Below are 21606 nucleotides of genomic sequence, written 5' to 3'. Positions count from 1 at the left end.
AAAAGAGGGCATGGATTTGAAAGAGAGCAAGGAAGGGTGTGGATGGGAGGAAAAGGAAATGATATAATTATACTATAATCTCAAAAAATACAAGAGTGGAAAATAAAGTCTTGGACATAGTATGAAAAGACAAATTTGAATAAAACAAAAATGTTACAAAACCTGCAACTGACAAAAAAATTACTATCCGGAGTATTTATAAACTGTCAACAAGGAAGAAGAAGATAGTGAATCCATCAAAGAAGTGGGATTTACACATGGCAGCCATGCTGGAATGATGCTTTTTTTGTTAATGAGGAAAGCATGTGAAAGTTGCACCAGGATTCCATTTCTTACCTTCCAAAGGGGAAAACGTCAGATGAAGGCAATTCACATGCCCTTGAGCACAGTGCTAGTGGTAGTGTAACCAACACAGTAAGTTGGAAAACAATTAGGCATTGATAGGCAAAGTTAATAGTGTCCATGATCCATAACGAGCAGAGGCCTCTCCTACGTGTGTACCCCTGTGGTGCTAAGGCACAGCACACTAGGAGACATGAGCCTAATGATGTTTTCCTTATATGAACAATGACCCTAGAAATAACATTCTGGGATGTGGAGTGCACATCTAAAGTGAGATCACATCATACGCTCCTCCCTGACCCTCAGGTCGTCTTGTCATACTTGGAATAGGATGCCAACTTCATCCTCGCCTTTCTGATCCGGTCATGGACCTCTCTCTCCAGGTTCCTCAAGATTTCTCTCTTAGTTAGGGTTACTCTTTCTGTGATGAAACACCATGACCAAAAGCAACTCGGGGAGGAAAGGGCTTATTTCATAGAGCTTCCATATAACAGTTCACCACCCAAAGCAGTGAGGGCAGGAATTCAAATAGAGCAGGAACCTGGAGGCAGGAGCTGATGCTGAGGCCATGGTAGACTGCTGCTTACTGGCTTGCTCCACATGACTTGCTCAGCCTGATTTTTTATTTAAATAGAATCCAGGACCACAGGACTACCACCCACAATGGGCTGGGTACTCTTGCATCCATCACTAATTAAGAAAATGCTCGCCGGGCTGCGGTGGCGCATGCCTTTAATCCCAGCACTCAGGAGGCAGAGCCAGGTGGATCCCTGTGAGTTTGAGGCCAGCCTGGGCTACAGAGTCAGATCCAGAACAGGCACCAAAACTACACAGAAGAACCCTGTCTCAAAAAACCACCCCCCCAACCAAAAAAAAGAAGGGGGGAAAAAAAAAAAGAAAAGAAAATGGCTACAGCCTGATTTTATGGAGGCATTTTCTTAATTGAGGTTCCCTCCTCTCAGATGACTCCAGCCTGTGTCAAATTGACATAAAACTAGTCAACACAATCTCCTTTATCCCTGAAACATGCTTCTTTCCATACTGTTCATGGCTGACTCTTTCCATTGGGTTCAGTATCATTTCCTAGGGGAGCCCTTTACCATTTCACTTAAAGTAGTTTTCCTTCCTTATTCTCCCTCTTGGCTTTGACTTGTTTCCTATTAAAAATATTGATTTTAAATTATGTATTTATGTATGCATGCATGCATCTATTTGTATTTTTTTCCCCAGGCTTCCAACATTAAACATCCTCTCCAAGAAGCCAGGGATTAGCCTTCTCTTGCTCATGATTGTATCCCCTCCATACAGCCTGGCATACAACAGTTACTCACTCAACTTTGGCTGAATTGCGTGCTTGAATAAAAATAGTGTGCGGATTCTATCTGCTTCTATTTAAGGTAGTTTGTTGATCTGAGAATCAGCTTTATCAGCTCCAGTTCATGGGAAGGGTAACAGGAAACCCAACAACCACAGCTACAGAAATTCCCAATATATATTTAGAACATAGAAGCTACAGAAATTCCCAATGTATTTAGAATATAGAAGACATGTTTTCTTGTTCTTGTTTTATATCTGAAAAATTTAACCAATGTGTGCCTGAACATTTGTTCAAGTACTTCCAGTAATTTTATACATAAAATACTAAGATGTTTCAACTAGATTAAAGGTTCTTCAATTTGTACACTATTTGGAGGTATGTTAATGTATTTTTTTAGGTTGTTTCCAATACACATTTAAAAGTAGCACTCATAAATGCTAAGATGGAGAGCTGATGTTAAATACTATGTAGGCAGCATAGATCTGGATCCTTTTAGAAAGATGTGAACATTTAGATTTCGGCAGACTTTTCTTTTTGTAAGGATTTCATTTTTAAATTGTGTGTGTGTGTGTGTGTGTGTGTGTGTGTGTGTGTGTGTGTGTGTGTGTGTACATGACTTCAGTGTCTGTGGACACCAGACGAAGGCGTTAGAGCCCCTGGAACTGGAATTACACATGGTTGTGAACCACTAGACATGGGTATTGGGAACAGACCACCAGTCTCCTGCAAGAGCAGCAAGTGCTTTTAACTGCCCAGCCATTCCCCCCTCCCCTTTTTTTATTCCATTTACTTATTGAAAATTGTGTTTATTACATTTACTTAGATCACACCTAGTGAGGTATTTTTGTTTGCTAGCGCACCTTATTTTTCCTCATTATTTTTGCACACCAGAGAAGAGCTTGCATGGCCGTTTAACAGGTAGATGAAGATAGCACATTTGAGAGTCAATTGAAACAAAACACGAACATATGCTGCAGGGATTTTACATTTATTTTTTAAAAGATGTATTTAATTTCCTTTTCTGTGTATGAGTGTTTTGCCTGCATGGATAACTTTGTACCACATGTGTGCAATGCCCAAGAAGGACAGAAGAGGATTTCAGATTCCCTGGCACTGGAGTTACAGACAGTCATGAGCTGCCATGCAGGTTCTGGAATTTGAACCCAGGTCTTCTGCAAGAGCAGCCAGTGCTCTTAACTGCTGAGCCATCTCTCCAGCCTAGAGTTTTACATTTCCAGTCACTCGGCTAGCCATTAAATAATGGGTGGGAAAATTAAGCTAACATGAAAACTTACAAAAGAATTATTGAGACTATATTAATAAGGAATTGAGTTTTCATTAGTGATATGTAATTACACCATATCAGAGCAGCGCATTGATAGTAACAGAGCTAAAAGGGGATATGTCCTAACTGTAGTCAAAAGTTCTAATAAGTCACCGTACAGTATAGAACTGAACCCGAGCACGTAGTAATATTCAGTATTTAATTAGAAAGGCAAAAAAGAAGACAATTATCTGAATGTCTTAATAACTACTACTTAATAACATTTTAATAATAAGCCAGAGTTCTGGTTTGATTGCCTAACTCCACTTCCTGAAAACCTAAGAGCAAGTCAAGAATGAGGAAATTCCCAGTGTCCAGTTATCTGATATGAATATGGAAGAAGACATGAAAGATTGGGCTGAGCGGCGGCAATACTTGTTGTCATTTTTATTCATTTCATTTTATTTTTCCCCCCTCTCTGCTCATATCCCCTCTCTCCACACCCTTCCAATTCCACCCGGCAGGGTGCCTGGCCTAAGAAGCCTCTGGCCAGTGTTTCTCCACCGAATGAGGTTGGAGCTCTCCAAGGGCCATCTGCTGGGTGGCTGGAGGTGGCCTGGGTAGCCTCCTGGATGGCCAGGGCAGGGTTGTACTTACCCGAAAAACAGAAAGCTGGGGCTGTCAGAGGAGCCGTTTAGGGCCTCGGGAGTGGTCTTCGGGCTACTGGGAGTCTCGAACTTGAACACATTGTCGCTGGAGGAAAGTCTTTTCTTCCCCATGGTACCCTTGACCTCCAGCACTTCAAGAAGTCAGCTCAGAAGCTCATCGCTAGAGCTCTCAAATAAAGTGAAAATTGTCGTATTCCAGCAGCAGCAGTCACAGCTCCTGCCTTGCAGGAAGCTCCTACCCGACTCTGCTCTAGCCCAGGCAATTTTTTTTTTTTTAAGTTAGTTAATGAGTAACGTATCAGTATGACACAACACGCTTCTCATACTACTGACGTTTGCTCTGAAAGAGAAACAAGTGTGTTTGCGGAGTTCAACTCTCACTTTATTAATATGAACATTCCTGAATCTGTGGACTTCGGCAGAAAAACCTATGGAAAAATAAACAACTAAACCAAACCATGGAGGAGCAGAGCAGGTGACAGGTAGACATTAAAAACAGGATGCCCTTGCTAAGCGCCTGAGCCTGCTGGGCAGGGTGAGGAATGTGGATGTGCTCTTTCACCACACATACAGGAAATAATCCTCGTCATTACTCCCAGGATGCTTAAAGCTGTGTGAGCCTTGGTCCTCAGAACCTGATGGCTTCTGGACTTCTGATGGCTATGGATAAGGCAAAGTCAAGTGAGTCCGAGAACTCGGGCCATACATTCTGCTGAGTTACAGCTGGCCACAACCTTGAACAAAACCAGAACATCAGAGACAATAAGAAGCAAGAGTTTGAGCCTCGTCTCTGTCACTGGCTGACTGGGCAGCTCAAATGGTCCCCACCCTACTGTGCTTGGTGTCCATCTCTCTGCCTCATGAACTTAGATGATAAGGACATGGAAGAACCTGTCATGGGGATTTGTAACTAAGCGTGGGCCAATATACCTTGTACCCAAACCCAGGAAGTTCAGGAAGGAAATTTCTTTGTATGATAGTATTCAACGGCTTGATGCTCATGTGATGGAAAACATCAGCGTCTTCCCACCAGTGGTTCTACAGCAAGGAAAGTTTGTGCCGGAGGAGCCTGGGCTTCTGTGATTGGCCAGAGAGGCTGGGAGAAGTACAGATTCGGAATGTGGAAGGGAGCAGAGATTCCTGGGAAATCAAACCTTCAGCCTTGGCCGCATTATCACTCTGCTGATAACCAGGCAGGGCCGGGTTTGCTGACTGTATCACTGCCTCCAAGAATACTCAGGAGATAAGACAAAGTATGTCTTTCAGTGGAACTTTCCTGGTACCCAGTAGGGTGACCTGATGATCTTTGCCTGGGATTTTTCTCCTTTTAGGTCTGAATGTCATGACTCCTAGGAATCAATCATTGCTGGGCAAACTGACTGGTGGCCACACAGTGTCCTGAGCTGAGACTCCCGTGGTATCTTGGACCAAGCTGCCCCTGTGCTTCCTGGTGAGGTGGAGTCTATGCCTCGCTTTTGTTCCCTTGCCTTGGTATTTCCATTGTGTGGGAAATCACGTTGTAAAGAGATGGCATAAAAGCTAAGTTATACTAAAGTGTTGCATGATACCGGTCACCAGGTCTCTCTCTCTCTCTTTTTTTTCAACTTTTTCTTTTATTTTTATTTATTTTTTATTGTTTAAAATTAATTAATTAATTTATTTTCTATTATCAGCTTGATAGAGTATGTATTTTTATCTTAATAGTGAGATGTTTCATTGAGGCTTGCTCAGTAATTGAGTAAAACCGAAATTTATTATAAGCCACAGTCATCCTAGGGACCTCCATGCTATATATATAGCCTCCATGGTTCTGTGGGTTGTAGTCTGATTGTTCTTTATTTTATATCTAGAATCCACTTATGAGTGAGTACATACCATGATTGTCTTTCTGGGTTTGGGTTACCTCACTCAGGATGATTTTTTTCTAGTTCCACCCATTTGCCTGCAAATTTCATGCTTTCATTGTTTTTCTCTGCTGAGCAGTACTTCATTGTGTATATGTACCACATTTTTTTCATCCATTCTTCCGTTGACAGGCATCTAGGTTGTTTCCAGGTTCTGGCTATTATAAATAGTGTTGCTATGAACATAGTTGAGCATGTATCTTTATGGTATGAATTAGCATTCCTTGCATATATGCCCAAGAGTGGGATGGCTGGGTCTTGAGGTAGTTCAATTCCTAATTTTCTGAGAAAACCGCCATACTGATTTCCACAGTTCAACAGGTCTCTTAAAGAAGCAGCCACCAGCAAGGTAGTCTCTAACCTTGTTAGGAAAAGTCTGCTCAGCTCAGATGTTAACAAGCAACAAAGTTCAGGATGTTGTTTCTCTCCTGCAGGTATGACTTTTAGCCAGAAGCAATGTTTAACTCAGAATAAAATGTCTCCGAGGGAGAAAATTCTGGTATCAGTGTGATGGGCATAGCTTTCACTAGGAAAGCTTTCCTAATATTCAGTTAACGAAAATATCTATCTACTGGCAAAACTCTCTACTAGCCTCCGAGTTTTATTGCCCCTCTGCCTGCTCTCTGTCACACATTCTCACAATCTGCATTTCAGTTAAAAATTCTTGGTCAAGATGATGTTCAAAGTCTTCTCAATCTCTTTGTGTAAACACCACAGAGTAAAATTTGACTTTAGGTATTTTTTTTTTTATTCTTCAATCAAACAAGGTCCATAGTTCCAATAACTTGGCATTGTGCAATGATGCTAATCTTGTTTACTTGAGTTCAAGCGATCTGAAGTCCACGTCTGAAGACGTAATACACCTTCCAGTGCTAGGCTAGATTTGGAGTGGGGTCTTCATGACTGTACAATCTCCCCTTCCTCCTCTTTCCTCTCCCCCCATATTTTCTAGAAGTGTGGAGTTTGGATATCAAGACATATGATCAAACTGAAAACACCAGACAGTTTCAAACCAGCTTCCCAGAGGCATGGAATATAAAATTCTATTTATAAGTGAATGTTTCCTCTGTGATTAAGCAGAGTTGGAAAGATTTGTAGACTGTGTCTGGGCTGGTATGAATGGCATTAACTTGTATGCTCTAAGCTCATTGTTACTGCCGTTTGGGCATGGAAGGTTCGAGTATGCAGTCTGTACACAGACGAATCAGAAAAATACTATGGATGCCAGGGAAGATTATGGTTTTTAAAAAGGTTTGTTTTCAGTTATGTGCATGTTCCTAGGTCTGTGTGGTGTGTGTGTGAATGTAGGTGTCCACAGAGGCCAGAAGAGGGTATTCAATACCCTGGAACTGGAGTTACAGGCAGTTGTGAGCTACCCAATGTGAGTGCTGGGAGCCAAACTTGGATTCTCTGCAAATTCAGCAGTGTGTGCTTTTAACCCATAGGGCCATCTTCTCCAGCCCCAAATTGTGAGTTTTGAGCTGGCCATGTTTTCACTAATTTTGAGTGGAATCACACATAGTACAATTAAAACGTGTGGTTTCTTTTCTCACTGTGATGGTAGCTGTGTGCCCAATCCCACAAGCAGAGCTAAGACTCTGGGGACTCCAAGTGTCCCCATTTATGGTAATGGTTCTATCAAGTAGCTTGTACTGTTCCAGGCTAACTCATTGGCTGCATTCCATATAAAGTCTCCTCCAGTGTCTTCGAAATTTTCTGTTGTATGATTTCTATGATGAAGACTGGAGATGAGGATGAAGGGAGAAGAGAGACATTGCCCTTGACATTATATAATTATATAACTCTCTGTAGAGGTCGTGACAACGGGAGGAATTTTGCCTCCAGAAAGATTAGAAAATTAATCTTCCAAGTGCAGCAAACAGAGCACACTTGAGGCAACCTTTCCTTTGTGCATTTATTTGGACTTTGCCACAGAAGAGAGAGAAATTTGAAAAGCCATTTTTCTATCCAAGTCCAACTACTCCCTGGGCAAATATTTCCATTGTTCTCAACTATCTTTGCTTACACTTACAAATTAAGTTATGGTTGTTGATTTGGAGCTGGTGAGACAGCTCGGTGGATAAAAAAGCTTCAGACCAAACCTGACAATTAAGAGTTCAATCCCTGGGAACCACAAGGTGGGAGCAGAGAAGCGATTCTGGCAACTTCTGACGCCTACATCCAGTGAGCAGTGTACACACACCCCTCCCAACAGCGAACAAATAAACAAAGATAAAGACTATAAAAAAGGATTCCTCTTCTCCTTCCCCCTTCCTTCTTCTTTCTCTTCCTCTCCTCCCCGCCTCTTTCTCCTCCTCCTTCTCCACTCAACATCTTTCTTTGCAAGGCTCACTGCTCAGAGCCCGCACCTCTGGATCATAGTCCCACGCTCATTTCACAATGCCACAGAAGGGTTGCCTTTGAAATACCTAACTGATGCTACGGCTTCCTTGCTCTCTGTCTAAAGCTCCTCTCCCCACGCTGTAGCTGTCCCCCTGCCAGGGGCTGACCACCTCCCTGATAGCTTAGCTCAAGGGACACGGCGGTGTTTGTTCCTTCTCTTCTCCGGGGCTTGCATGTCCTGGGGCTTTCCTTTTTAACTTTAATACACTATCCTCAATCGTCCATTGGAGTTCATTCTTTGTTCTTGAGCTTCTGTTCGTACCCACTCTTAAATTCTTTTATAGAGGAGACTAAAAACCTCAAGTGGGATCCCTGACTTCCCAAGATGCCTCTGCTGGGACTCTCCCAGTTTTCTGGGAACACTTGCTGCCTGCCTTTTCATTGGCAAGGAAAAGGAACCTGTTCCCGCACCCCTAGATGCTCCATGATGCCCAGTACCCGTGTAACAGACATGGCGTCATGTACCTGGAACTCTAGTGCCTGGGAGTGAGGGGTGGGACGGATGTGAGCTGGATAGCCAAGCAGGCTGGTTAAAGCTGTGACCTTTGGGACACTGTCTCAAAAGATAAAGTGGAAAGTGACAGAATAAGATCCCCCAAGATGACCTCTAACCACCCCCCACATGTATACATATGCATACCCCCCCCCCCACACGCATGCCATTCATTTTTAGCATTCTGTTGTGGTGATTGACTGACACATTTCCTATATAACAATGTTACATTAATAATCTGCCTTTCCAGAAAACAAAGCTCTAATGTTGTGTTGGATGATTTCTATCGTGTAAATTCTCCCACTGTGGATGATCCCAGCACGATGCCCTCATGGCTTGGTGACAGTCAGTCTTGTGAGCTGACTCGCTCATCTTGAGACAGACACTTTGACATTCAAGCCTGGGTGCTGGATGAAGCACCTTCATCTGCCCCCAGGACACTAGATTTAAGTAGCCCATGTCCTCTGATTTAATTAGCATTATCAGCTGACATACTGCATAGCAGCTATTTCATACTCTGTCTTTGGCTACATATAAGTTGGTAATTATTTCTGGAGATACTATGGTTATCTGTGCCTCCATAGGGGCATTTTTTGGTGATATTATTAGAATAAAATACATTATAACACAGAACTTACAATTTTCAAGTTAATAGGTTGGTGGTATTATTCATAAAATAAACGCTTATTTATTTATCATTCTGAAAATACATAAAACATAAAGTACCCCATATTTCTCGAGAAAAGCACAGTTCATTCTTGTAGTATCATCACATTTACATTTTACTCCCAAAGCTTGTCAATGTAGTTTGGTAATCCTGAAAGTACGTCCAACATGACTAAATATGTTTATCACTTTTGGGAGCCATTATCAGTGGGAGTAGTAAAAAATATGTCTTCCTGGCTCCTTCCTTCCCAGAGGCCAAGGGCAGTTGAGATAATGTTAACAGTATCATTGGACAACCTCAGGACACAGGTTTGCATTTACCACCGGCCATGATGGTTTTGATTGATGGTGGCCTTGGCAGAGGGGCAGCAGATGGCAGTTGACTTCAGGGTGTCTGCCCACCAGAAGGCAAATCCCCGATGAATGAATCTCCTGTAGACAAGGCCCCACAGACTCCAGAATGTCTTTTGCTTCTGCTGTGCCTTTACATGTTTGCCGCTGCCATCTTTCTCTGATATCTGGCATGGTGTGCATGGGTGTGGGGAGATCCCCACTGCCTGTAATGTAGTGTGTTTATATCACAGAAACATCCTGTTCTACTAGGCATTTTAACCTGTGGATTATTATGAAGATGATTTCTTCCTAAGCTGTACTGTTTAATTGATAATAATAATGTTAGTTTAATAGAGTTTTGATGGTTAAAAATAAAACAAAGAAGTGTCACACAGCTAGAACACATGAGTTTCTATTGAGGAACGGTATAGACTGTGGCTTAGATTAATGATTAAGAAAAACAATTGAGTCCCAGTAGCCCAGCTAGTTTAATTTTTTTTTTTAATCTTAATGTTGGGAGATGTGTTCACAGGTTTCAGAGTGCATCACAGCTGAAACAAAGCTTTGAAAATAACTTAAAGTTAGACTAAGCTATTTTTGTTAAATAGCTTTGAGGTGAAAAACCCAAGAAAACAATTTAAAGTTTAGAAAGGCACACAGTTGAGTGAGGAACTCTTTAAGATCAGGGAACAAGAACAAAGCAGCCCAATTATTATTAGCTGACATGTCTTTCTTGCTAGGATTGGTTGATGATCAAAGATGATGATTAATTCCTTGTACTGATTTTTGCCCTCCATCTACTGATAGAAAAAACTATTGGTGAGCAGGTGTGCAATTTAAAGCAGAGCTGACTGGTTTTCATGTATAAAAGTTTAGATTTGTGATTCCTTTAAGATTCCTTATAAGATTACCTTTCAAGATAAATAATAAAGTGATTGATTCTTTCTTTGTAACCACCATGTGCAGCCTGCCAGTAAAAGAAATGGCTGAGAAAAAAATACCCTCCTGTTTACTCACATTCTGTTAATTTGTAACAAGTTATTTAGATGTAAATGTCCGTGGGTTCTTGGGATGACTTTGTTTTAATCACATAAGGGAGATGAAACCCATGTTTTTTACCTGTATCAATTATAATTATTCACTTGAAAAATAGAATGGAACTACATTGTAATTTCTATATGGCCTGAAAAATTTTGTCAGGGATATACAAGCTGTAGACAGAATACAGGAAGAGAATGCACCTGCCTTCTCTGTCTGAGTTCTTCAACTTGAAGTACACAAGAAACTCGCCTAAGTCTGCTTGCTATGCAATGAATATATATTCATTTTTAGAAGTCCCTGAGTACATTCAAGTCTATAGGGCCGTGCTCACTTTTGCTCAAGGCTCTAAAGATAAGCAAGGAAAGTACCTCAATGAGCAACCAAAGACCTCCTCCATGCAGAGAAAAAAAGACCTTTCACATAGCAGAACAGCTGCACGCCACTCTCTCTCTTGTTAGTTTTTGCAGGTCTGAGACCTGTCACTTACAATTCCATGTCCCTGTCTTCTGGTTTCACATCTCTCCAGGGGAGCAAATTCTTCCAGGGCATGAGCTGAGCTTGCAGTGTTTGCTGGATGCCCCTCTTTGGTGACAGGGGCTGCTGTATTCCCTTCATCTCCGGAAGCCAGCTGGTCCAAGAAACTCTGGTGAGTACCAGGAAGGAACTTTGAGTTTATGCTCCACCTGGCCAATGGCAGGCCTGTCAGCTAAGCCTCTGGTTTCTCTTTCGGAGGCTTCTCAGGAGGATGGGATCAGCCACACCCAAAAATCCATCTGTGGCTCTGAAGGTGACCACAGGAAATCTGTGCAGCCACTGTGGAGATCAGCTAGGGAGGTTCCTCAAAACTAAAAACAGAGCTCCCATACGATCCTGCTACACCACTCTTTAGCATAGACCGGAAGACTCTAAATCAGCAGACCGTAGGGTGACTTGCACACCCATGTTTATTGTAGTGCTATTACAAGAGCTCAGATAGAGAAGCTAGATGCCCAATGAGATGATGAATAAGGAGAATGTGGTAGATATACACAAGGTGCTTTATTTAGTCTTAAAGAATGAAGTAGTAGCATTTTCAGGAAAATGGATGGAACTAGACATCATGTTAAGTGAAATGAGAAGGACTGAGAAAGATTATTATGTTTTTTTTCACATGAGGAATCTAGGTTTAAATTCATGTGTATATACATAATATAAACATGCACATACTCATTGTGAAAGCCTACGGGGACTATTTGAGGGGAAGGAGGTGAGCAGTGGGAGATGGGATTAAGAACAAGTGAGGGTTACATTACTAGGTCCTACACCAGTCCTGATGTAGTCCTTTCCCACTAGAAGGCAGTGAGCGTATGGAATTTGAAGGTTTCCACCAGAATCCTCCGTTTATCCAAGTACAGGACTATATATTATATAAATCAAGCCTCCCCCATTTAAGTTGGATGCTCACTATTAGATTTTATTACTCATGTTTACTGGAATTTCTGTAATCAGAACGGAACATGTTTTTGCTGAATGTGTTCAGTGCCAGGTTTGCTGTGGTTTATCCCTCACTGTGGAGAGTCTAGAAATATTCACCAAGTAACAAAACCTGCCATGGGAAGAAGGGATTCATAGGAGCTGTTTTTTTTTTTTTTTTTTTTTTTTTTTTCTATTCTCTGTAAGTGATTCTATTGTGTCAACAAGGCTGACACTAACACTGCTTATCAATTAGAATAAAGACAGGTTCTACCAGCATTTTTTTTTTCTGCTGCGTCAAACAAAATCTCAGTTGGCGAACTCAGATGTTGGAACGTGTTCCATGTATTTAATGTAGGATCACTGCAGAACAAAGGGTGCATGGGAAGATGATTTATTTGCCCAGGAAGTTCTAAGATAAAGACGTTCAAACAGAAGAGCACAGCATGTTTGAGTTTAAGGCGAGATGGAACCAGAAGTTCCCATGAACAAGACTATGGGGAGCATTAGTGACTTTTACTCTCTGGTCTCCACCCTCTTTCCTCCTCTTTGATGAGAACTTGTCTGAGATGCTGGGGAAGATTAGAGGTACTACTGCCTGTGTTCGTCAGCTTCCTGCCACTGTGACACCTGAGAAAAACCACCTAAAAGGGAAAAAGATTCATTTTGGCTAATGGCGTGAGAGATTTCAGCCCATGGTCAGTTGGCTCCATTGCCTTGTGCCTGAGGCTAGGCAGAAGAATATCATGGCAACTTGAGAATGTGGCCGCCATGGCTCTATTTAAATCAATGGTTCTCAACTTTCTTAATGCTGCAACCCTTCAATACAGTTTCTCATGTTGCAGTGACCCTTCCACCATAAAATTATTTTCATTGCCATTTTATGACTGTAATTTTGCTACTGTTACAAATTGTAATGTAAGACATCTGTTTTCCGATGGTCTTAGGTGACCCCTGTGAAAGGGTTGTTCAACCCTCAAAGGGGTCATGACCTACAGGTTGAGGACATCTGATTTAAATTAATAACCTCTGTGTCCCCATACAGGACTCTTTGTAACTTCTGACTACTTTAACTACTTTAGCTTTGGCATGTGATTTGCTTTGGCTAGTAGAATATGGCAGATGTGAAGTTGTGACAGCTGGAAGTTTAGATAATAAGTAATCTGAGTGCTTTTTCTTTGTGGTTCTCATGGTAACATGCTTGAATTACAGGCATCCTTTTTGAGAGACACCTGAGCAGACCCAGGTCATTCCATCTATGGTAGACCACTCACCTCCCAGATCATGGGCTGTCTTACCACAGCCACATGAATGAGCCTGGCCCAAATCTACTTGACCTGGATTTCCAATACTTCTGCTAACCTGTAGGCTCATGAAAAATGATAAAGCATGTTCAACATTTATGCTTTAAGATGATGTGTTAGACAGCATGGATAACTGCTGCTGACCGTTATTCATGCTACGAATGGGGTAAACTGGGAATAGCTTCTCCCAGGGACAATCACAATGGGATTATCAAGTGTTTGAAGCAAATTAAGTTAAGTCTGAGGCAGCATCTGCATCAGGCAGAATTAAGGGTGCAGTGGAGTCTTCATGGAATGAGAGACAGATTCATTGCAGAGTCAATGTGTTGACAGTGAAGGGTGACATTAGGCTCAGGATTATGACATCTGTGAATGGTCTCAAAGTCAAATATGGTAGACCAGAACTCTCACCCTCATGTTCCCAATATGCCGGGACCATATCCCCACCACCTTTCTCTCCCTGCACTCCACTTGAGGTTTCTCAACAAGGTTCAGGACAGGGCTCAGCATCTCTCTCCTCAGGCCTGTTCCCCAAACACTGTTCTCTGGGACCCAGCTCTTCTGCAGTAAACAGGTGACACACTGTTAGCGTGACAAACACACCATCAGTGTAACAAACACACCATCAGTATGACACCACACAGCTTCAGTTTCTGCCTCATGCCTGACCTGTAAGCGCCCTCAGACAATCTCAGGTCTTAGTCACCATGCAGTTCAGTTTTCTTTTCTGGAAATGATGACGAGGGAAAGACATTGGCCAAGCTCTATGGTTTCTCTGCACTGCTTAGCTTCACTGTTAAGGAAAGAAATAGAAGAAAAACAAGAGTTGATTGTTTTTAAGAGAGACCGTCCAAGGTCCTTTTGATCACCGGTAAAGACTCTTTCTGCTGATTTGGAAACTTGGAGTTATGGGCCAAAACTTGGGTAAATATTAACTCTCATTTTACTACTTTTCTTATCAGCCACAGAAACAAAAGTTCAGGCTTCATGTGGTGTGGATAAATCCAAAGTCACAGATGTGATTGGAGGTGAGGTCATAAATGTAACAACAGTTGTGATCATCTTTAGAGAGAAAAAAAACCCATGAAAATCTACCTCCTGCTCAACATTATGAAGGTGTAACAATGTTGTTTCTCCTTAGGAAGTTCCTAATTCCACGATGCAATTCCAGACACATAAAAGGGAACTTAAAGACCCTCTCTCAAGGCCAGCCTGGGCTACCAAGTGAGTTCCAGGAAAGGCACAAAGCTACACAGAGAAACCCTGTCTCGAAAAACCTAAAAAAAAAAAAAGACCCTCTTTAGTCACCTAATTTGATGGAAACCCCTCTCTAGGCACCTCATCATCTCAGCTTTTAGGAAAGCAGGAAAGGGCTCCTCAGAGGAAAAGGCTGGAGGAATGTGGGAATGAATTTGAAACAGTAAGTAGCATTAATTATAATGATGGTATTTTCTAGAACAATGTGCTCCAAACCTTGTTATCAGAACACTTCGTTTTATGGGATGTGGCTCAGGTCACTCTGTCTCCACTGTCCTCAGTTTTTCGTTGTAACACATGGGCTTGGGGACAAATCAGTATTTCCCTAATCTGTGGATAACTCCTCTAACCCGTATAAAAGTTGGGAAATCCTGTATAAAGTTTCTGTTTCTCTGAGAGACCTTGATGAAGGTCACATGTAATAAAGCTAGGCACCTATATTAACCCAGGCTTAACTAATAGAGATCATGGAAACCTATTAACACCTGCTGGAAAAATCTTACGTGAGATATGCAGACAGGGGCCATTAAGGCTTTCTTTGGCTGTAAACATGTCTACTTTTGCCAAGAGAGGAAATGGAGGAATCATATTTTGTTTATTGCCTATTTTACCAGGCACCATTCAGGTATTCTGTATTTTTCTTATTTATTCCTTACAATAACCATATGGAATAGTATTATTTTACTTTGTCAATACTGACTTTAACAATTATGCCCCCCCCCATAACCAGTTTAGCTTTATGAAGAGAGCAACAAAAAAAATACAGAATCTCTAGGGGTAAGTTTTGTTCTCTTGCTTTACTTTTTGGCTTTTTATAAGACAAGGGCTCTTTATGTAGCCCTGGCTGGCCTGGACCTTGCTATGTAGGCCAGACTGGCCTTGAACTCACCAAGACTGGTTAGCATTTGCCTTCTGAGAATTGGGATTAGAGGTGTGTGCCACCATGCCCAGCAAGGCTTGCTCTACAAATGGGTAAGTCTATTACCAGTCTATGACGAATGCCATATGTTCCAGTGATGCCCTAACCCTATCATTTCCTGTGACTGACCCCAGTAAATAAAACATCTCAGATTTAATGTGACCAAAGTAAAAATTTAAATCTCCAACAAAATTTTAAATCTCCTTGAGAACTTTCTGTGTGTGTGTGTGTGTGTGTGTGTGTGTGTGTGTGTGTGTGTGTAACCTTTCTTGTCACAGTGTTTTTTCATCCAACTGGGTGATGGCAGAGCAATGTAGACCATGCTGATGCCTCTCATTACCTCTGTCCTCACATATCATTAACAGGCATTATCAGCTGTGCCTTCAGAACATGCCTCTAAACACCACTGCTCTGATGCATCCGCACCACAGCATCCAGGTCTGTTTGTCATGAATGTGCTCTACACAGGGTGATCTTAAAAGACAAAATTAGTTATGCCCTTTACCCCCAACCCCACGCTAGTGATTAAACCCATGGCAGGCACTCTACACTGAGATACACTCCATCCATCAAGCTTTTTTAGCTTTCATATTTTAGACATGGTGGTGCTGGTGCTGGTAGGGTGCTCCTCAGTGTTACCAGACTGGCTTTGAACTCCTGGGGTCAAGGGATCTAGCTCTCTCAGCCTCCGGAGTATCTGGGTCTCCAGGTGTAACCATCATGTCGGACTTTATTCTCCTTAAAGTTGCCAGATGGTTTCATGGATTGCTAAAAATAAAATGGAAATGCAACCTCTGGCCCTGATGAGATCCCTGTCCTCATCTACAACCTTACTTGGCTCCTACCTACTTCCCTTGTCTTTCTTTCTGATCAGCGACGTTCCAGCCTCGTCCCTAGACTGCATACCGGCTCTGCCCTCTGCTTAGACACCCCCCACCCCCACACACACACCTCCAGCTCTTGCCCGATAGATATTTCTAGGATCGCTGTGGTCTTAATGTGCTGCCTATACAATCTAGGGGTTGCTAATGTGATACTGTTAGGAGGCGGAGCCTTCAGGGCTGGTTAGAGCACAGTGGCTTCTTACTTGTTAATCTAGAGGGGACTTCACACAGGCCTTAGTCTGTTTAAACTCCTGCTTCACTGTGCAGAAGACCCTGACTGGACAAGGAATGCTGGCAGCCCCCGGGATAGTAAGAAGATAACCCTATCCTTTATATGTTAGCTATTTGCAGATATTTTCTTATAATAGCACAGACTGATTAATTAATGAAAGAAATAGGTTTTTTTGTTTGTTTGTTTTTGGTCTCACTTTGCTTTCTCGCCGTTTTTTGATCAATGCACATTTTGAAAATAAACACATGTAAAGACAAAAGCAGTGTCCTCAAATAGATTTCAAGCACAGGGGCTCAGAAACATTTTGGATGAGATTGTTTTCCCGCATAAAATTTAATTTGCAAAAAATGAGAAGGAAGAACTAAATAGTCAAATACATTTGCACAGAGACAACAGGACTTAGCAGGATTTAGGGAAAAAAAAAAAAGGTTATCATTGCATGTGTTAGAAGTGGGGTTTTCAGGGGAGGGGGGAAGCAGAAATAGAAAGTATACATGATTAAATTTAGACACTGTGAAATTCTTATCCTGTTGCTCATGCCTGGGAAAGGCCTTGCCCAGTGGCTTTCTCCCTCAACACAAGTACCCTAAGTGAAGGAAAGGCAGTAGCTGAAGGGACTTCTTCCCCGAGACCCTCGTGGGAAACACCTGTGTGTTACAACCAAGACAAATACAAGGGGAGCCTGCTAAGTGGAAGCTAAGTGAAATGTTTCTAAAGGTTGGAGAGCTGTCAAGGAGTGACGTAATGAAACCAGTTATCAGGACGGTTCCATCTTTGAAGTCCTGGTGCCATCTAGTGGCCAATAAATCCTGATTTCTAGACCCATACTTTCCCCAAAAGGTGCCTCTTAATGTCTCAGCCTGTTTCAGAATTGAGCAAGGAGCTTGGACAAACACTGTTTCCATGTGGATTCTTTGTTCTATAGGTTCAGTGTGTGAATAGCTCATGGCTGTTTTAAAAACAAGCATGCTAGATGCGTCTGCTTAGCTAATTTTAAGATTCAAGGCTCTCTTTGGAAGTCAGTTCTGTTTGTCTGATTTACTCTCTGCACCTCCCTTGTTTTTCTTAATAAAAAGTATTACAGAGTGTTTTATATTGTAAAATCAAAGGGAATTGTGATCAACGATACTGATATTTTTGACATAATCAAAGCAAAGAGCCTCGCACTGGGGGGTGGGGTGGGCAGTTAATCTCTGCTGAAGTGAGGAGAATCACTGGCGTACTCAGCCACGGGCCAGCCGAGCATGACGACAGGTGACTTGGCTAACCTTAGGATCCTCGTTCATCTTCCATCCTACTAATCTTAATGATTCAATGAGTTTTCACTTCTCATTTTTAAGACTTAAGTCATTTCAGGCTTAGAAAAAGTAGAATCCTCATCTTTCATTCAGATTCCTGAAGTGATAACATTTTCACTTATTAATAGCAGATCTATCAAAAATTTAAAAAGTGTCTCAGACACAATAATATTATTGCATAGTTTATAGACTTCATTAAATGTCCCTACTGTCTCATGAATGTTCCTGATTTGTAATCTATCTGGTGTTTACATTAAAGTATGTAGGCTTGACCTCCAGCCTGTAATAATTTGGAGTCATTTTATTGTCTTTCAATAGACATGGCTCTTTTGAATCATTGTAGATAGCTAATTTGTATAAAGCCTCAATTAGACTTTCTGATGTTTCTTCCTGATTATGTTCAGGACCCATCTTTAGTGAGGACGTGGCAGAAACCATGTTTCTGCTGTCAGCCCAGCAGGTCAAGAGGTCAGTGATGCCAATGGGTTCCAATCATGTCAATTTCAATTGTTTGGGCTTTGGAGGTGCCTCTGTGGTTAGGTGTCCACAAAACAGTCATTGCAGATGGCTCTAGGGAGGCGTTTCTGTGGAAAGCTTGTCTTGGGAGGAATAACCAGACCACAGGCAAGCTTAGCCAGGATGACATTAGATGAGTTTTTAATGGTTCATGGAGTTTTGAGGGTATGTGTGACACTCAGGAACCCGAAGATACTTGGGAACTTCCTCAGACCTTTTATGAAGCTTCCTAAGGAGAAGAGTCTTCAGCTGGAAAACCAGATGGAAAACAGCAGACGTTGCTGGCTCACAGGTGGCTGACGTGCCCTCCGCTTGCAGTGTGGCTATCCTGGACAGTCCTGGCAGATGTCTACCCAGGAGTTCTTCTGGTGCTTTGTATGATACCAGGAGCTTTCTAGACCAATGCTCATCTTAGAAACACAAGGAAGTTCTGTGATCAGCCTTGGTGAGTAGAGCATTGGATCGATGAATAGATGTTCCCATGCCTCCTGCACCATGCAGGGCCTTACTAAACAGGGGGTGTGGATGCTGACTCAGCACAAGGCTTCATCTCACAGCTGGAATTGTGTTTGAGAGAAAGAATGATAGCCTGGAGAATATTAAGTAGGATTCTGTGACTTTGAACATAGAGGATAGATATATTAATAAAATAGATAAATGGACACACACACACATGCAGAGAGAGGGAGAGGGAGAGGGAGAGGGAGAGGGAGAGGGAGAGGGAGAGGGAGAGGGAGAGGGAGAGGGAGAGAGAGGGAGAGAGAGAGAGAGAGAGAGAGAGAGAGAGAGAGAGAGAGAGAGAGAGAGAGAGAGAGAAGCTGTCTGGATGTGCCGTTAAGTTTATGGGAGCATCTTGATGATTGCTCTGACATACTTATCATGAAGATGTTTGTTTGCAATGCTGGCGGTTTCATGAATCCTCCACAAGTTTTAGAACCTTGACTATTGGAATTAACTGGAAATAACAGTTTAGTACTCAGACATTTTACCTGCAGTGGGAAGATCAAATCCTTGTAAAGAGGACTCTTGATAACAAGTGCTGGTCAGCAGCAGAAATCGGCTGCAGATGCCTGTTTATGTGAGGACTTGTTGGGGTAAGTGTCAAACGATGAGCAGAGTGCTGTGGCAAAGCTTGTTCCCTCACAGGCTCCTCGGACAGAGCTGGAGAGAGCTATGGCAGAAGCTGACCCCTCCTAGGCTCCTGGGGCACAGCTGGAGAGACAGCACAAGAAGGCTGTGTTCCAGAGAGGAACGCAAAGGCTGCAGGAATCAACACAGTGGCAGGAGAAACAACCTGGCTTTCTTTCAAAAGAAGACCCCTCCAATAGTCCTGACATTTTTGAAACAACTTTTCTGATTCCCTCTTGTTGAATTTTAAGGTGTTATTTAACTTACTCATTTGTGTGTGTGTGTGTGTGTGTGTGTGTGTGTGTGTGTGTGTGTGTGTGTGTGTACATTTCTGTAGATGCATCAGCATGTGTGAGAAGGCCAGAGGTGACCCTAGACATCTTCTTCCATTATTCTCCACTTTATTTTGGTGCAGGGTCTCTCACTAAGCCTGCGCTCGTTGATTTTGTTAGACTGACTGAGCAGTGAGCCCCAGGGAGTTGTCTATTTTTGTGCCCCCAATCTGGGGTTGCAGATGTGTCCTGCTTTGCAAGGGCACTGGGGATCTGAACTCAGGTCCTCACGCCCACACAGCAAGCACCTTACTGATTAAGCCATCTCCCTATTTATTTAGATATATTTTGTCTATTTTGCCTGCATGTACTTTTGTGTACCACATACATGCAGTATCTAGAAAAAGGCACTGGATCCTTTGGAATGGGAGTTATCGTGTTAGATACTATTGAAATAGGCCTCCAGACCTTTGCAGTTCCCTAGAACTTAGCACAACTGACTCCATGATGGAAGGACTATTCAGGCCTTGGAACCCAGCACGTAGGCAGCAACACCTGCCAAAATGAGAACAAAGACCTAATCCATCAAAGGCCGTAGTTCTGGAACAGTCCCTAAATGTTCTAACCTTGCTTTTGGCTTCTGTAGTTTTTGTGCTTAAAAGCTCGTCCCGGGAAAGACTCAGGACTGCACTTAGGTCCCAAACACCCAGAGTACTTGCCAGCTGGCTAATAAAGGCTTTCTATTGGCCTCAGCCTGTGTCTTAGCAGCCTTCTCTAGTGGATACCTCACAGAGCTATTGGATGCTGGGAACAGGACCTAGGCCCTCTCCAAGAGCAATAAGTTCTCTTAACCATTGGGCCATCTCTCCAGGCCCCTTAAGTTTTATTTTTGACAAAACAATTTACTCTCTCTGTATTAGGTATTTTGCTATGACAAAATACCTAATGGAGGCAATTTACTCTGTTTTGGCTGTTTGTGGACCTGGGAAGCCTAGTGGCAGGGGTGGGAAACAGCTGCTCACGTTGTATCTACAGAGAGGAACCAGAGAGAGGACACTCTGCTTGCTTTCCTTTCTTCCTCTTTTTATTCAGTCCAGGTGCCTAGCCTATAGGATGATACCACGCACATTCAAGGTTAAACCACTCTGGGCACATCCTCAGAGATCTCCTCAGAGGTGTGTCTCCCAGGTGACTCCAAATATAGTTAACTTGATGATAAAGATGAACCGTAACACATAGGGAATACAATGTAATGTTCCCATACAGGCAAACATTGGGGGAATGATTAAGTTGAACTAATTAGCATCACACAGAGCTCTGCTTTTCAGCCTGCCTCTCTTCTGAACCAGCTGCTCAACACCAACTTCACCATTTGCTCTTCGCACATTTCCTCAGGCTTGTCAATGGACGTTTTTTGTCATTTTAATGCTGAGGTCCAGGTATGTCAAATGTTCTCCTCTGAACTATTTGCTTGGACCCTTCTGAAGTTGAAAGGCAGCCATGACAAAGCACAATTCCTGCCCTGTACAAAACCAAACATGGGACTCACCAACAGTATATGGGGGGAGATGGACAAAGAATGTTCGCTCAACTTACCAGAGTTATCCAGAGCTGGGAAACATGAGTAGCTGATTTACAGTTACAGCACCAGGGGCTCACGAGGGGAGGGGTTGCTGGCAAGTGGGGTTGGAAGTTATCATCCCAGTGCTGGTTACTTGGGGAGGGGGGGCGGTTTTGCTTTGAAAATTCATGGAGTGCTCTACTTACTGTTTGTGCTCTTTTCTGTTTGCTTTAGCTGGTTACAAAGTAGGACATTGAAAGGCAAAAAGATTTTTCTCATTGACTTTCATGGGAGGCCTGAGACTAGGCACCTCCAGTGCATTTTTTTTTTTTTTTAAGAAAAAAAATTAAG

General features: G+C 42.5%; 1 protein-coding gene and 1 long non-coding RNA gene across 4 annotated transcripts in view; one reads left to right on the top strand and one right to left on the bottom strand.

The window, feature by feature from the left end:
* Gramd2b (GRAM domain containing 2B) overlaps nucleotides 1-11068 on the bottom strand; it is a 111306-nt gene extending 100238 nt beyond the window's left edge. Inside the window, exon 1 of one of the 2 annotated variants that reach the window (XM_076555274.1) lies at nucleotides 10920-11068. In XM_076555274.1, the coding sequence (XP_076411389.1) occupies nucleotides 10920-11047 (128 nt within the window). In that variant the 5' untranslated portion in view covers nucleotides 11048-11068. Of the gene's footprint in view, nucleotides 1-3581; nucleotides 3856-10919 lie in introns of those variants that run through there. The other variant, XM_076555275.1, reaches the window with a different exon arrangement.
* The window catches only part of LOC107399619 (uncharacterized), a 51494-nt gene that overhangs the window by 27546 nt on the left and 2342 nt on the right, over nucleotides 1-21606 (top strand). Inside the window, exons 4-7 of one of the 2 annotated variants that reach the window (XR_013046105.1) lie at nucleotides 4924-5042; nucleotides 10959-11078; nucleotides 14151-14216; nucleotides 14330-16897. This is a non-coding gene — a long non-coding RNA (uncharacterized LOC107399619). Of the gene's footprint in view, nucleotides 1-4923; nucleotides 5043-10958; nucleotides 11079-14150; nucleotides 14217-14329; nucleotides 16898-21606 lie in introns of those variants that run through there. The other variant, XR_013046104.1, reaches the window with a different exon arrangement.

This window comes from Peromyscus maniculatus, chromosome 19, assembly GCF_049852395.1.
Source record: "Peromyscus maniculatus bairdii isolate BWxNUB_F1_BW_parent chromosome 19, HU_Pman_BW_mat_3.1, whole genome shotgun sequence".
Taxonomy (NCBI): Eukaryota; Metazoa; Chordata; class Mammalia; order Rodentia; family Cricetidae; genus Peromyscus; species Peromyscus maniculatus.
Note: the sequence above shows the minus strand (reverse complement) of the source record. Positions and strands in the feature narration are given on the sequence as shown.